Below are 17,891 nucleotides of genomic sequence, written 5' to 3' on the forward strand. Positions count from 1 at the left end.
CACAAACGCACCACAGAGCACTTGCATTGTAGACACCGAGTAGAGTGCATGGAGGAGAGGAGTTCCGCTGAGCCTGGGGTAAAGCCACCTCATATTAGTGGTATACAGAACAGAATGCAGAACACGCATTTGGAGGTTAGTCAGTGTTTAGGTACGAGATACCCCGTAGACACTGAGAATAGGGCACATGGACATTTGGAGGACTCATCCAAGATGGCGTCCATCCCTACATGTGCTCCGCGCAGCAAGAGAGACGATCTAAAATGGCAGTTCCCGCCAATCCTGGAGCAAGCACGTGAATTGTGCAAAGAGACAGTGAGAAAAATGTGGCGGGAAATGTGCAAGAGTCTGGCGCCAAACCCAGATTCCTTGCAGGAGGAGCGGAGCGGCGCGAAAGCTGAAAGCCCACCCCCATGTGTTGCGACTGGTCAGAAAGCCAAGCCACGTCACCCTAAAGGAGAAAAGGCCCCGCCTCTGGATTCCACCAGAGGGAGGGGGCGCAAGGAGAGCCAATCCGGAGAGTCCTCCCCAGCGAAGGGAGGGACCGGAAGGCAGAGCGAAGAGCTTCACTTTTGTGTGGCATTCGAGGAGCAAGGAGCTGAGACACTGAGCTGTTCCAACCCTGAGCGAACCATGTCCGGGATGAACACTACCATTTACCAACTACCAGGAGGCTTACTGGTAGTGGAGGTAGCTGAGCACGAGTACCTCCGGTGTTTGTGCGTCCACTGCGGGATACCGGGCGCGGTACCAAGCACCAAGGCCCGATGCCCTCAATGTGGCACGTTCTACCTTTGGCCGAACGAGCCATGGCCGTTGATCGAGACCCCGTGGGGTGCCTCTCCGGGAACATTAACGGAGTTGGTGGAAGGCAAAGACAAGACTGCCCTGGTCCCCCGTCATACCCAAGCGGGAGGAGCCAAGGCCCAGCCCGCTATTGAACTGAGCGAGCTGTCGACGGAGAAGAGCGCGACCGCAGTGGAGGTACCAGAGCGAGACTACTTTGTTCCTATACCCACTGGTTGTATCGCAGAAGAACCGGGTGACACCCTAGTGGAGGAACCGATCTTGATATCCTTGGAGGAAGAGGTTGGCGTGACATCGGTGGCGAAGCGCCTACCGGCGAACCACACCCGAGGCCTCAAGAGGGAGCAGACGAGTCCGGAAACCTTCCGACGGCGAGCGCTGGTGCGGCCGGAGGCCCTTAAGAGTCCCATGGCCGTGGTGACTCCCAGTGCGGCGGAGACGGAGACAGAGACCGAGACGACCCTAGAGAGCCCGATATCATCAAACAGCAGCGGAGCGGTAAGGACAATCAACCACCCCCTTACCCCTGCCAGGCGACAGCAGCGACCGCGGAGGATGAGAAGGAGAGGCTTGAGGCCTTCTCGTCCGGCCGTGCACCGGATGCTCCGCCACCGCCCAAGCCTGTCCTCAACGCACTTCCGGTGCGTGACCACGGAGCAGATGGAGATTCTGCGGGCACCTCTGATGACGTAGTTTCTGATTCCACCGGAAAGAGAAGGCCGGGAGGAGTGTTCTCCTCAAGAAGCATAGATTCAGCCATTGCCCTGGCTACCCTATAGAGTCGAGGCCCCTCCAGGGAAGCCCGACGCATGGCGGAGAGCGCGTCTATGAAAGCGTCCACTGGTCGCGGTATCACCCGCTTGCTGGACAATGACATGAACGTTGCCCCTGCCCCAGCCCATAGCTCCATCGGCCCGGCCACTGCCCTTGCCCGGTCACAAGTAGTGCCACCGGGACCTACCAGGGATAAGCTATGTAAATACCCCAAATACTCCAAGGACTTGTGGGATTGGGAGTTGAGCGATGAGGGTTCCGATGGGGAGATACCGTATTCAAGTGTTATACCTGCGCCTAACCCTGTGCCGTTTTCTCCTGCAGCTAGAGCGAGGGCCCGTGGGTCCCACACTCCAGTAGAGGCTGGGCATACCAGCAAAGTGGTTCACAAAATAAATCCTACGAGATATATCAACGCCAAAGGGAGGAGAGATTGCTCGCAATCTACTGATGCGGGTACGTCCGGTGTATCATCTCAGGAAGAGTCGGAGGTAGAACGCCCTAGTCCTGCCACTGAGTACGAGAACCGTGACAAATGGTGGGCGCCTTTGTTTACCGGCTACCACGAGGGGATGGACCAAACACGGTTTTTATTAACTAAGAATAATGTAGTAGACCATTGGTGGGCGGCTGGTTCTTTCACTCCGCAGGAGGTGGAGGATGAGTTAGACCATAGGTTCCGGGAGATAGAACAGAAAATGATTGTACCCCAAGGCCCCAGTATCTTGTACGATGAAGTAGCTCCCGAAGAGTCTGTGTTTTGGGTACTGCCAAGCAGGGCGGTGCCCCGCAAACTCACCAAACTAAGTCGAACTGACCGGGCCATAGTTGCTAGATACCGGCAGTCCCACGGATATGAATATCCTTACGTGCCTGAGCCCATCATGAGAGAAATAGAAGAGAATAGGGATAGTTGGCTCAGGGAGGTTGTGCAAGAGTATCTTCGGACCAAGTTCGGTCAGGGAGGGCATCATAATGAGGATAAGATAAGCGAATTGGTCCGCATATGGAGCATAGGTAGATGTATCTACATGCATGGTGTAACTTATCGTTCTGAGCATGGGCCGGTCCAATCGTTCGCTGTGACCGTCACGGATCATAATGGGCGGCGGGTAAGAAAGCCTGATCCAAAGCATTATCTGTAGGGTTCTCCATGTTGGGAGAACCGGTTGTGTTGTCAATTAACTACCTCATTATGCAATATATATGACAATGTCTCATAATGTGTGCTGTTTCCCAGGTGGTTCGCCGCAGGATGGGTCTGCTAAAACTAGATCCAAGTGGGGACCATTGAATTCCACCATAGGGAGAGTGTAGCCCCCTGTAAACAGCACGGGATATACCTATCTTCCTCCTACTGTGGTAAGTCCTGTTAAGGGCAGGCACCAGTAGTTATCATGGGTTTTCCCCCTTCCTAGCCCTGCCCTGAGTGGTAGACGCAGGCCCCTGACTCTGCTGCAGGCACGAGACAGAGGGGAGGCTCTGCTGACATCATTAGGGGTGGGGCTGACTATATTTAGCAGCCGCTCCTGTAAGTGACAGTTCTGTTAGTCCTGGGCGAGTTCGAGTCCTGTGCTGTCCGAGGAGTTGAAGACAGTGCGGTCTCTCCTGTGCCGCCGTGCAGGAGCAAAGAGAGGAGCAAAGAGACTCAGCCACTTTGAGTAGAGCTGATAGCACAATAGACCCGGTGGACCAATGCACCTCACCCCGCTGCTGGGGGTGATGGGAAGAATCCAGTCTCCACCCAGAGGCTAACCTCTGAGGTGGGCTGCGGGGTATTGACGCCCCAGCCCAGACCATCCAGTCGGAGGAGAGACTTGGAGGAAAGGAGAGGAGGAGAGTGAATAATGGGGCTTTGTTGTTGTTGTTGTGGCTGCTGGTCGCCACTACATTTGGAGTCGCTGATCTGACCAATAAATACTTTGATACTTTTACAATAAATACTAAGATACTTTTATACAAAGACTGTGTTGTGAGTTTGGAGCATTCAACCCCTGGACCAGGGAGGTTCTTCTATACAGGTCCTATCCCATATTCCTGGGAGTATAGAAGATGGAGGCGCTGCACCACTAAGAAAGCATGGAGGCTACCACCCCAGAAGCCTGGTCCTGTCTCCCCAATAACAACGCAGGAAGCTCAGGCCCTCCTGTTACACGCAGGTATGCACCACCACTACGCATGTAATCTGCCCTCACGCACCCTAGACCACACCGATGAGTCTGGGGGGGACGGGAATAAGGGTTACATGTGTATTGGTATAGGATATGCACCGCAAATATTTGGAGTGCCAGCTGCCCTGTATTATATATACAGTATATATATATATATATATATACAAATGTAAATACAACTGTATGCTCATCTGCATGTCTTAGGCAGGTCTGCAACCCCGCCTTTCCCCATTATCACCCAGCACACAGCACTACCACTGCAGCAAGGGATTCTGGGAAATGACATGCAAATGAGCACACAGTGCCACTTTTTGCTTCAAAAACTATATATATATATATATATATATATATAATATATATATATATATATATATAATGTGATGTGGTGGGTTCTGGGGTTAGAGTTTGCTGGGATTGTGTGTTTATTGAATATGGCAATACCTCCAGATTTATATTGCAACAAATAGCTTTTTCCTGTAATTACATACAAAACCAATACAAGCTTACCTATTCTACTGTTCTTTCCATACTACATTTGTATATAACACGGATTTGCATAAAAAATAATTTGCATGTATTTTCATGTTATGAAATAAATATAGGTATCAAAAGTCCAGCAACCTGCTTTTTCACTTCTCTCACATTAGTGTTCAAGGAATTTCATTCTGTAACAAGTTATTTTTTTCTTCATATACCTCAGGCACTCAAATTAAACTGTAAGCTCTTTGGGGCATGAAAAAAATGATCTGTACTCTATCATTATACAGCACTTCCATACTCACAAACAGACCACTTGTCAAGACAAAATACAGGCTAATATTTTAGATATGTCTCTTATTGAATATGGTGTGAATTCCTGACAGCTTTTTTTTTGCACTCATTTTATCATCATTTAATGAATAGGCCCCCTTGGAACAGTGAAGTTCACAATTACTCAAACACATATCTCGTTATCTTCATCAGGGAAGCAAAATTGGCATTTGCCACCTTGCCGGCAGCTGCATGCAGTCTCCAGTCGCAGCGTGACTTTCCTCTTCATGGCAGTACTGGTAATCACCACAGAGAAAAGGAAAGTCGCACTCAGAATGCAAAGCAGCATCTCCCATGGTCAAGCTATGTATTCTAGTGAGCAACTTTCCATTTCTCGGCGGTGACTGGCAGTACCGCTGATAGACCAAAGTCCCACCCAAGATACATTGCACTAAGGATGGGAGGCATCTGAACTATAGGGTGTCAAAAATGATTTTTTCCTACACTACCAAAAAGCCTTGAGCCAGCCCTGTTCAAAGAGTCCTCATTAATTCAACTGTTTCAACTGTGCAAAAATGTTATTTAGGAAGTGGTTTTTCACTTGTCTATTGCAAAACTTGACAATATGCAAAGTTGGTACAGAACGTAAAGAAGGAAGTTTTGTAGACATCGTCTTCTTTCATTATGTACCACAAAGTGACTTATCCTATTATAATGATAGCAAAAACTTCCACTGTTTACTGCATCAAATAGCATTCCTTTTTTTCAGGGAATTATGCATGCCAAGACTCGCAGTTTAATGATCAGGCCTCATAACCTCTTCATATTGGCAAGCGCTACACACAGAGACATTTCTAATGTACATTAATGCAGTTTAATTCATTATACATTATTTGCTTTTAAATGGCAGACATTTTTGATTCACAAACTTTGATCAGTGCAACTAATGTGTACACTAAGAATAATTAATGAATAAAAATTATACTTCACTTTGGTATATTGTAAATGACCTCCTGTTGGTGCAAGTCTGTAAAATTATAACTTGCTATTGGTTAAGAGCACAGTAATGGTTATAACTAATTGCAACATGTTGCATAGTAATTACATTTGTAAAATATGTTGTAGCACATGTACCCCCACCCTCTAGGAAATAAGTGTTGCGGCTACAGGTGTTGTTGTGTGGCATTCCTGTGAGGGTTCAGGAGAGCTGAGTTGTCTGCTGTGATATGGAGACCAGGACAGGCTTTTGATTAAAACTGACTTTCTTAACTCGGTGCTTAGCGCCTCCAGCTGTAGTGGGCTCCAGGGTGCCCAGAGATCAGTCCCCACTAAAGCACACTTCTTTCCTTCTGCCCAGGGACTGACACTCAAACAGTATGATGAAAGCAAAGGGGTCTTAATTTGGAGCAGTCACTGTAGATCTTTCACAGCAGTGCATAGGATCATCAGAGGATCCCAGGCCTCTGGATGGCGCTGGCTCTCCTAGTGTGGAGCCTTAGATCTTCCTGAGCCAGCCAGCCATAAGGGCTTGACTGGCCTCTCTCTCCCACAGGGAGAAGAGACAGGCCCCACACCGCCACTCGGTTGGAAGGGTGGGAGAGAACTAATAACTAAATTGAACACTGCCTCTCTGAGAAACAGAAGGGGAGGGCTCACAGTCTGTACCTATACCTGATAGGCTATACACAGGCTATGAGTCACCACCACACTTCTGTCACTCAGAAAGGAGCATGAGGGGTGTCAAAAGCCCATAGGATGGCCTGTCACAGCCTAGACTGCTAAGGACTTATGTAACAGGGGGAAAAGAGAGGTAGAATAGACTAACCATGATAGATGTTGCTGTGGTAGAAGTTAGGTCATGTGCAATATCCCATTAGAGAAATGTCATAGGATTCACTGGTTTCTTTTGTAACCCCCCTGTGTGTGCTCACACACGGTCACACTGCCCATGGCAGGTTCCTCTCTAATGTCATTGTGATGGACACTAGAGCAGCCAATGATAACGACTGTGGACAAGGAGTCTTTAAGAAAAGGAAAGGCAGCTATGTTGGATAAGATCTGTGTGGACTTGTTCACAGCAGGTTAATTTGATGACTGCAGAGAGAGTGCACATATGCAGGTAGAGACAGGAGCTGACAGCTACAGTTTCAGAGTGGAAATCACATGCCGCTTTAGGGGACCCTCACCGGCTATAAAGACACAGTGGCACCGAAGCACCTTTTTGAAGAACCAGCCTGCAAGGGATTCGGTACAACACAAGGTCCCACGGTGTGCCAGCACCATCATAAGCCAACATACCCAGGATTGGGTGGGTACTACACCACTGACACTGACTCACACCCATGCAGCACTAGTTGGGGATTTTGTCTTATATGTGTACACTGTGTAGTGATCCTCTGCTGATTATAATAAGTGTATAGTAAACTAAGTGAATTACCCATACAGTGTTTGTATTATTCCTACCGTCTGACCGAGCAAGTAACAAGGAACTCAGGCCCCAGCCTCAGCAATAGTTTTAAGTCTAAGAGCTCAAAGCAGAGGGGTTACACTTATAATCACACCAAAATCAAGATACAGTGTGTATTTTACAAATCTAAGTAATCAATGGATGCACATATTACTGTCTGAAAAGGTTTGTATTTAAGTAATAATCCCTGAAGAACAGGGCATTACTGGCCAATAATGCTCTGGCTGGAAGAGTTGAAGGCCCGAGGCGAAGCCGAGGGACTTTAACCCAGCCAGGGCATTATTGGTCAGTAATGCTCTGTTCTGAGGGGATTATTACTATTATAGGCTAAATGTAGATTTATTTCATAAATAATAGACACTTTTGTATAGTTAAATAGATTTTTTTATTCAAATAAAATGGTAAATACATGAAACCACCTCTATACTCTTACACTGCAGATATCTATATCCACACACTGCCGCCCCCTCTGTGTACGTACACACACACACACACACACACACACACATACACACACACACACAGCCACACAGCAGCTCACATACAAACTGCTGCTACACACACACACACACACACACACACACACACACACACACACACAACAGTGCCTCTACACACACACACACACACACACACACACACACACACACACACACACACACACACACACACACACACACAGCACCTCATCTACACTCACTACACAGCACCTCTACACACACAGCAGCTCTACACACACACAATCTCTGCTGCAACACACACATGCTACACCCATAAACACTGCTACTGACACACACACACATCAGCTCTACACTCACACAAACTGCTGCTACACATACAACACACACACACACTGCAGCCACAATAAAAAAATGCAGCCACTTACTAAACTTTGCACTCTCCCCCCCAGCTCTACAAACAAACAGCACCTCTACACCCCCCCCCCCTCCCCACACATACACACACACACAACACTGCACCTCTATACACAACACACTTACTTCTTTGCAGTCTCTCTCCCCCCACCCCCCCAATTCAACTGAATCTGCTCAGAAAATCTCAGTCAGCTCGGGAGGGGGAGGAGTCAAACCGTGGCTGATACTTTTTGACCAATCCCCTGCCATGTCTCAGAGCTTTTACTTAATTCAAACCAATCCCCTGCCCTGTCTCAGCTGTTCTGAAAGCTGATTGGCTGGAAATAAACAGATTGAAAACTGCATTTTGCAAGCTGCTGAAATTCAGGGCCTTACTGTGGATAAAGCCCAGAATTTTAACCAATCAGAGAGCAGGGTTTTCAATAATGCCCTGAATTTTACTGCTTTAGCCTATAACTCATTTTAAACATTGGCTCAAGTTTTTAATACACCCATATAATTTGTCATATCTTATATAGGCCCAGATTCACAAAAATGCAATAAGCTTGGGCATATGAATGGGAGTAAATGTATTATTTATTTATAAAATATTTTACCAGGAAGTAATACATTGAGAGTTACCTCTCGTTTTCAAGTATGTCCTGGGCACAGAGTTAAGACAAATAATACATGGTTACAAATACAGTTACATAAATGAACAGGGTATACATTATATACAAGACATTGCATGCATAGTTAGAGATAATATATATTATGGGCGTATGAAACAGTTACAGACCAGATTAAAATGTGTGACAGCCTTAGATTTGAAAGAACTTAAACTAGTGGTGGATGTGAGAGTCTCTGGTAAGTTGTTCCAGTTTTGGGGTGCACGGTAAGAGAAGGAGGAACGTCCGGATACTTTGTTGAGCTTTCGGACCATGAACAGTCTTTTGGAGTCTGATCTCAGATGATAGGTGCTGCATGTGGTAGGGATGAGGAGCTTGTTCTGGTAGCTGGGTAGCTTGTCCATAAAGAATTTGAAGGCAAGATAGGAAAGATGAACTTTGCGCCTAGACTCGAGTGATGATCAATCTAGTTCTTTGAGCATTTCGCAGTGATGTGTGTTATAGTTGCATTGGAGAACAAAATTACAAATTGAATTGTAGAGGGTGTCAAGTTTGCTAAGGTGGGTTTGAGGTGCCGAGCCATATACTATGTCTCCATAGTCAATAATTGGCATTAGCATCTGCTGTGCGATACGCTTTCTGACCAGGAGACTTAGGGTGGATTTGTTTCTGTAAAGTACCCCTAGTTTGGCATAGGTCTTGGTTGTCAGGGTATCAATGTGCATTCCGAATGTTAAGTGGGAGTCAAACCATATGCCCAGGTATTTAAAACTAGTAACAGGGGTTAGGGTGGTGTTAGCGTTGGTTCTAATCTGGAGCTCAGTCGCTGGAAGCTTTAAAAATTTAGTCTTGGTCCCAAATACCATTGTTACAGTCTTGTCAGTGTTTAAAAACAGTTTGTTTTGGGAAATCCAGTTTTCGAGTCTCAAAAAGTCAGACTGAAGTATGTGTTGAAGGTCAGAGAGGCTATAGGATTGTGTCATCTGCATACATGTGTATTGAGGCTTCCTGACAAACTGTGGGAAGATCATTGATGAACACTGAGAAGAGTAGGGGCCCCAGAACAGAGCCTTGCGGGACACCACAGGTGATATCCAGGGGGTTGGAGTTAGAGCTTGAGATGGACACATGTTGGGATCTACCTGATAGGTAGGACTGAAACCAGTTTAAAGCATGCTTCCCTATTCCAGAGCTCTGGAGTTTGTTAAGCAGGATAGCATGATCAACAGTATCAAAAGCCTTTGCAAAATCTAGGCATACTGCACCAGTGAGTTGTCCCCGTTCCCTTCCACACTGGATTTCATTGCAAACTTTTAGCAGGGTAGTTACGGTGGAGTGTTTGGGGTGAAAGCCAGATTGGAATTGGCTAGGGAAATTTGTCTTGGTATAGTAATCGCTTAATTGGGAGTGGACACATTTTCCATGACTTTGGATAGAATTGGGAGAAGTGAAATTGGCCTGTAGTTTGAGACAGTGTTTTTGTCCCCACTTTTGAAGATTGGAACAACTCTGGCTGTTTTCCAGGTCTTAGGGATATGGCCTGCTGACAGGATAGAGTTGACTATGGAAGCAATTGGTTTGGTAACGGCTGGGGCACCAAGTCGTAGGAACCTAGATTGTAGTAAGTCAGGTCCACATTGGCTGCTTAGTTTTAATTTGCGGAGTGCTTGTGTAATCTCTTCGGATACTGGGCCAAATGGAAAATTGTGGGCAGTGTTGGGAGGGGGTGGGGCTATGTGGGTACTCCCAGGATGAGATTCAGGTTTGTGGTTTGAGCTGCGTTTCGCTAATAAGTTAGTGGCACACCCCACAAAGTAATCATTGAATGCATTTGCAATGTCAGTGGGGTTTGTCAGAGTAATATCCCCCTTAGTGATATTACTTGGCTGTTGATGGTTTGAAGGCTGGAATATATTGTTGATAACCTTCCAAAAGTTAGTATTCTGGTGGAGATTGTCAGAGTAATATTGTGCTTTTGCATGCCTTGTTTGCCTTGTGCACATGTTCCGCAGGCATCTGTAGTGATTGAGATCCTTGGTAGTGCCAGTTACTTTGTAGCTTTTCCACAAGGTATCCCTGAACTGGTAGAGTGCTATAAGGTCAGTTGTAACCAATGGAAGGTGGGCTCCCCGTACCCTTATTTTGTGTAGTGGAGCATGGGTATCGCAGAGTTTTAAAAATTCGGATTGGAAATAGTCGAGCGCAGAAACAGGGTCGGGAGTTAAATCAATCCTGTGCCATGGGCAGTTGGTAAGGTCATCCAGGAACTGTTGTGGGTTAAAGTTTCTAAATGTTCTAGTGAGGAGAACTTTAGGGCTTGAATGGGGCGGTTTGATTTTCCTTACACAGTACACTATTGCAAGGTCACTGAAAATATCAGGAAGGATGCCAGAGGATTGGATTCTGCTTGGGTTTGAGGAGAGAATCCAGTCTAGCAAGGAATGGTTGTGCGATTTCAGGTTTGTCCATGAGGGTTGGGAAATGAGTTGCGATAGGTTAAGCGATTTGATTTGTATCTGGATTTTGTGGTTTTTAGAGTCAAGCCATTTGTAGTTGAAATCCCCAAGAACTAGCAGTTCACTCTTCTCATTCAGAGAGGAAATGGAGCCAAGAAACTGGGTGATATCAGTCAGGGATTGTAGAGGGGCTTTAGGGGGGCGGTAGATGCCAGCAAGCAAGATGGGCTTAGAAAAGGGGAGGCAGATTTTGCCAACTAGAATTTCAAAAGAGTGTGGGCTTGGGGGCAAATTTAACAGTGTAAATGGTAAGGTGTCTACAATATAAAATAACACCGCTCCTCCTCTCTTTGACCTAGCTCTCCTAGAAATGGAGTATCCCTGAATGGCGATATTTGCATCGGGGGTTTTAGGGGTTAGCCATGTTTCTGTAAGAACGATGGCTTTGGGTTTATGTAAAGGCATAGCACCCTTTTGGGGGCCTTGGGGCGGAGACCAGCGCTCTTTCTGGATGCACCATCACAAACATGTTGGGGCATATGTATTAAGGCGCAATATTAAGGCAGAAAATCTAGACCATATCTATCACACACACAGCCCCTGTAAACTCAGAACCCAAACCCACCACAATATGTATATTTGTGCCAAAATGAGAGCTACTGAGATTGTGACCTGATGTATACAACAAAATCAAAAAAAAACCAGTGCTACATCCAAAATGACAAATTAAATTTAACTAGGGCTTTTTGTCTTTTTTCCCCATATCTATCACACACAAAATTACCATTAAAAGCAATAGAATTTTTTCTTTACTACAGCTGAAGCTGTTTGTTCTTCCCCAGCATTGCACCACTTTTGGCTTGCGCACAACAACCACGATTATATGACAACTATTGTACATTTATGTTGTAACAGTTAAGCAGTTATGGGCACAAAATCTGATGTATCAAACTAAAGTTTCCCGTCTGCAAAACTGGGGCAAATTTTTTTGCCAAATGTTACACCACATTTATTAAACACAGAGATCCCATTGGAAGCAATGAAGATTGTTAAATTGTGGAACAGTGATTTTCAACCGGGGTTCTGTGGAGCACTAGGGTTCCGTGAGCACGCCTCAGGGGTTCCGCGGCCACAAGGGGTGAAGAGCTGGGACAACTCTCCCAGGCCTGGTGGCGCGGCTGCACCCAGCAATGACCCAGCGGCTTTGGTGCTCAGCAGCAACCGCCCTTCCTCTCCCTGCTCCTGTTAGTGGAAGTCGAGTCAACTTCCAGCTGACAGGAGGGAGAGGAAGTATCGGGTAAGAGCACGCTGTTAGCCCCTAAAGAGTGTGTAAGTATGAGGGGGAGAGTGTGTGTAAGTGAGAAGGGGAGTGTGTGTGTGTGTGTGTAAGGCCGAGTCATAGTGGTACATGCGTGCGCTCGACCGTGCTAGTGGCTTCATGCTTGCCTCTAGCTTCAGCAATTTGTGAGCTCTAATTAGACGCAATGAGGGGGCGGGTCATGGGCATGGCCGTGATGTCACGGTGGCTGGTTCACCCTCATTGGGCGGACTGCTCACATGATCCAGCAGTTGCGCAAGGAAACAAATTAATCTGTTTCCTCGCGCATCGCGAGTGTGCGCGCATGGTCAAAGCACGCGCGTGGTCGTGCGCTCTTAGGACAGCCTCATAGAGGCAAATCATTTTGATCGCACGTGAGCGCGGTCGTGATAACCATGTGCATGGCCTTAGTGAAAGGGGAGACTATGTGTGTGTCTAAGTGAGAGGGGAGAGTGTGTGTGTAAGTGAGAGGGGAGAATATGTGTGTAAGTGAGAGGGGGAGAGTGTGTGTGTGTGAGCGCGCGTGTAAGGGGAAGAGTGTGAGGGCCCAAGAGATGGGGGTGACGGGGGGGGGGGGCGAGAGACGAGGGTGAGGGTTGGGGTTCCCAGAATTTCACAATTGAATTCTGGGGTTCCCTAACCAAAAAAGGTTGAAAACCACTGTTGTAGAAATCATGTCCAATTTTTATGCCCTGTTTTTTTATACATATATTCCCCATAGTGTTCTCCATTTTTTTTACATTGAAAAATAACAAAACACCTTGAGTAAAGCATAGGAGGGAATTAAATTAAGATCTGAAAATGTTGGAAGCTTGCAACAAAATGTTTACAGACTGTAGGGGGTTATTTACTTAAGTCTCTCAACTGCGAACTGGGGAGAACCCAAATGAATCCATTGCAAAAATCCCATTGCTTTCAATGAGATTCCTTCTCTTTGTTAAATATTTATTTATTTTATTTATTTATTTATAAAATATTTTACCAGGAAGTAATACATTGAGAGTTACCTCTCGTTTTCAAGTATGTCTCGTTTTCAAATATGCTTTATGTACTGTTTTTTCTCCAGTTTTGCAACTAACTGATTGCGCCAAATAACCCCCTACATCTCCTTGCAACATCAAAATATTTACCAAGAAGCTTTTGAAATATTTGTGGTGCACACATCTTCATACAATACATAATATTGCATATTATGCAATGTGTTCCTGTAATAATATACACAACATTGTTTTACCAGTTCTTACATGCATTACAATTATTATATGACCACCACATCTTCAGCTTTCACATGTTACTAGAGGGGTCTTTTTGTGCTTGCACAAGCGTCAGCAAAGTTGAAAGTCCATACAGGGATGGGGGAAAAGATAATTGGTACTGACAGGGCTTTTTTTCAGGGGGAAGGTGATGGAATGCAGTTCCTGTACCCTTTTTAAGCATTATTGTGATAACCTAAAAATATATATTTTAATGTTTAAAAAAAATCGAATTTAGTAATCATATTTACAAAAATAATAACAGATGGATTAAAAACGATTTTGAAATGTGAATAAATGTGTATATTATTGCCAATGTCCAAGAATAATTCCACTCCCCCCCCCCCCCCCCTGCTCCTCCCCATCCTCACATTAGAGTTCCCTCACCTTATTATTTCTAGACAAAAATCACTGGGTATTGATAATCTGAAAGAAATTGGTTGGGCAGCAAAATACTTACCGAGCCAGTAGTGCAGATTGTAAAATTTGCTGGTGTTTTTTGCTATGGTGTGCAGCACAAGGTATGCATCCCCCACGTAGAAATTACCGTGTAGATTATCTGGCACAGGTACCAGGTCCATCTTCTCGATCCTCCAGATTTGGAGTCCAGGTTTCTGGCCAGCACTGGCAAACTCTTTGTGATACAGAACCATGCTGACTTCTAGACAGATAACTAAGACTGGAGAAAAGTGAGCAGCCGCTGTCACGAGTTTACCACCAGCTGTGTTCAGGTCTAACTGCAAGAGAAAGTGCTGTAATATTAGTGATTTTATCTTTAAGCAGAGCTTTATGCTGACAGCAGGAAGAGGGCGGTGCCGCAGAGAGGAGTGTCCTTTCTTGAGAACACACTACTGCTTCACACAGCAGCTCTTTGCTCCAAACCAGAACACAAACATTTTCCTGTAGGGGAAAAAAATACTACAGTGAGCACCATTGATCGTGAATTCTTGTTTTCCATCTGGAAAGATGGCTTTTATTTTAAGGATCAGATCTACCTACTTCACTCAGGTGGATTTGTAGGGATTGCTATTCTCCTTTTAATCCTGACAACACATTGTAAAATGAAAGCCCAATGAAAGAATATAGGTGGTTGCATCTTGAGTGTCAATGAGACCACTGTCTCATTAATACACTTTCCTGAGAACCAGTATTGTCTAGCAAAATCTTTCTTGAAAAAAAGTGGGTTTTTATGTTCTTGCTACTCTGGCAGCAGAGGCATTAAGTTATGAGAAATATTAACCACAGCTGTATACATTTGTATGCGTATGAGAGCTTCCACTCTTGTACCTACTCATACAGTATTTAACTACAGTATCTACTCATACATTATCAGGCGCTTCAAAGTTACAAAAGGGATATTCCCCCTAGGACCAATGTGGGTGATTAGTGCTTTTTGTATCAAAATCTAGCACGGTAGCACCTACAGTATAAGCAATTCAATACGTTTTAAAAGTTAGTCTGTAAACACTGAGCTAAAACATGGGAGTGGTTTGTTTTCATATGGCTATTACCTTTAATCTGATGCCACTGTGTGTTCAACTACAGTTTACACAGCTAGAGCCACTTTCTTTCCCTTTTATTTATTGGCTCTCTGATAAGGGGCAGTGTGGGATTTTAAGAAATGCACTTTCCAAAGAAACAACAGAAGCCATTTGTTTTGCTATTAGCATTGTTAAATTAGCATAATGAAGATAGTTACATTATTAGGGTCTTTTTATATATATTGGCACAAAAGAGATACTGCTCTTAAGCAAAAAGACAGACTACAAAAAAAGTTAAGCAATCTAAAATATGGCCAGTTTGCGGCTGGAAAATACCCCAAACAGCTACTTCAGCATATATAGAAAAATAAACCCCAAATACTGAAAGTGTAACAAAAAGTTAAAAAATAATATTTATTAAACTACAGAAAATTAAAAATATCATTTACATAGACAGCTGAAAAACAATATCTCTCCTGTAATAAACCAATCAATAGAGTTATCCTGTCTAATCAGAAAAGGGAGCCAATCACGTGCGGACAAATCTAATCCATGAAACCTCACCAAAAAAGGTGTCTGAGGACCGTCCCGTCACAAGTGTAGTAGTTAGGGAGGAGGGTATGAATAACAGCACAACTCTTAGCGATCAACAGGTGCTGTGCCCTTTGCTGAAAGTGGATCAATAGAAATGAACAGCATGGTACAGTTGCAATCTGATGAGAAAAAAAGGCAGCCCAAATGTAACACAGCTAGAGTAAACCTTTTTGTTACTTTCTGTATATAAAAAAAATTCTTTTTTTAACTTTTTGCTACACTATCAGTATTTTAGAGTGCTATATTTTTTGTTTCTTTTTCTATATATGCTGAAGTAACTGTTCGATGTATTTTCATCTGATAAAATGCCCAAATGGCGGTTTGGGATGATGTAGAATTACCCCCTAAATTATATACGAAAGGTATGTGGGATTGCACCTTTAATATAAAAGGGAGGACTGCTTGATTCTGTCAAATTGTAGTAGGCTTCAGAAAATGTTAATCTTAGATGCTTGCTGAGGCATATAAAAACATTCCATTGTTATTAAATCAGAGCTAAAGATCTCTTTGTGTTACACTGAATTGGTTACATGTGTTCATAAACTATAGTGGAAAAGAGAGTTAAAGATTACTGTTGTTTGGACGTAGCTATCAGTTGTGGCATGCTGTTTAAAGAAGGGTTATTTTTGTGTGGAACAGGAACGGAATTCTGTTACTTGTTTATGACATTTGTAGGAATGGTGCTAGAATAGTGACTGGGGAAAGACTCCATTCTTTCTTTGACATTTTCTTGACTAAAGCTGAATAAGTTATTTTACGTTAGATATGAGTACATTTTTCTTTCCTTACGTTCCCAGTACTTTTTCTCCCCTACAGATACACGACTGGATTAAAGGCAACTGGATTCAATGTAAAATGCTACAGTAGTTTGGGGGAAATATTGATGTTAAATATTTGAAATGTTCAAATTAGGGCTTATATCTGTCACAGTTTAGACTCTTTCTTCTTGGGAAGTGCCACATTCCCCCTGTAGAATCTGTTGAGGTGGGAACCGGCCAGAAGAAGGGGCCTGGTGGGCCCGAAACATTGCCCACCCTATTATTAGATTACTGTTCTTGAGTGATGGATATGCTCAATGTATTTGTCTCCTGGTGGTTCTCCATATTCATTTTTTTCTTTATGTTATTCTATCAGAACAGATGAGTATATTTCTCTAAATGTGCTAAGGGTTCATTAAAACGAGTATGTTGAATTACATGTCGGCTTGTATCTCTAGTATTTAATACATTTATCTTTTTGCATTACCTTGTATTACCTTTGTCTGTTTTTCCTTTGAGTGCTAGTGACATTCTTTGTATTACATAATCCTTAAGGCCTTGAACCCGCTGCCTACTACAGCGGACGCTGCACGGACGAGAGCCCTCCCCTCAATGGCGCCGGGCCCGCTGCGAGGGGGGGCTGCAGCGCTGGGGCGAGAGTTGCTCCTGCTCTCAATAGAATTGAGAGCAGGACTCGCGACGAGCGATACGGCACGCCCCCCGGCGGTTCAGCCAATGAGGGCGAACCTGCCGGGTGATGTCATGGCCGCGCCCCCGTCACTCCCCCGCCACGCCCCCCCCTCGGTCTCTCTTCCTGCAGTGAGCTGCAGACCAGGGAATCGGCTGCACGCGCCGCCAATCTCGCGGGCGCGTATTGCAGCAGAGTTACCGGGGCCTTAGCCTTAGGCAGTTCTATCTTTTCTTTTTCATATGTAACACAGTTTCCCCCCTCTCTGGAAGATGTCACTACTGGTTACTGCTGTTGTTTGTGGTGCGGTCATACCTGTGAGGGTCCAGGAGAGCTGAGTTTTCTACGATGGTGTGGGGGAACAGGACAGGCTCTTGGTGATACTGATGTTCAACTCATGGTGTCAGTGCCTCCAGCTTCAGTGGCTCCAGGATTCCAGAGACAGTCCCTACTAAAGCAGACTTCTTTCACACCCCTGCCCAATAGACTGAGAAGTCAGGTTGGGGTATATAAAACAAAGGGCTTTATTTGCAGTCACTGCAGGTGGTACACACAGCGGATGCATGGGTCTCAGAGGATTCCAGGCCTCTGGATGGTGCTTGGCTCTCTGCTATTCTTGAGGCCTCTGATCTTTCAGGCCCAGCCAGCCCAGGAGGACTAACTGGCCTTGCTCACTCCCAGCCAGGAGGAGCTTGACTGCACACCTCTCACACCTAGGAGGGGAAGACCTGGACTGACTACAATTTGTCACTTCCTCTCTGATCACCAAAAGGGGAGGGCACAAGGTCTGTACCACTATTGGCTGTACACAGACCCTTGCAGGACCACCTGTTCTGTCACTCAGAGAGTCAGCATGAGGGGGGTCAATGCCCACAGGATTGCCTGCCACAG

The 17,891-nt window shown here is 45.1% G+C and overlaps 1 protein-coding gene across 1 annotated transcript in view; it reads right to left on the reverse strand.

The window, feature by feature from the left end:
• The window catches only part of SCIN (scinderin), a 136,772-nt gene extending 122,520 nt beyond the window's left edge, over window positions 1–14,252 (reverse strand). The window contains 1 exon segment of the mRNA XM_075587231.1: window positions 13,940–14,252. Within this exon segment, the coding sequence (XP_075443346.1) occupies window positions 13,940–14,132 (193 nt within the window). The 5' untranslated portion in view covers window positions 14,133–14,252.
• Between the last annotated feature and the right edge of the window lie 3,639 nt (window positions 14,253–17,891).

Source organism: Ascaphus truei, chromosome 2 (assembly GCF_040206685.1).
Source record: "Ascaphus truei isolate aAscTru1 chromosome 2, aAscTru1.hap1, whole genome shotgun sequence".
NCBI lineage: Eukaryota > Metazoa > Chordata > Amphibia > Anura > Ascaphidae > Ascaphus > Ascaphus truei.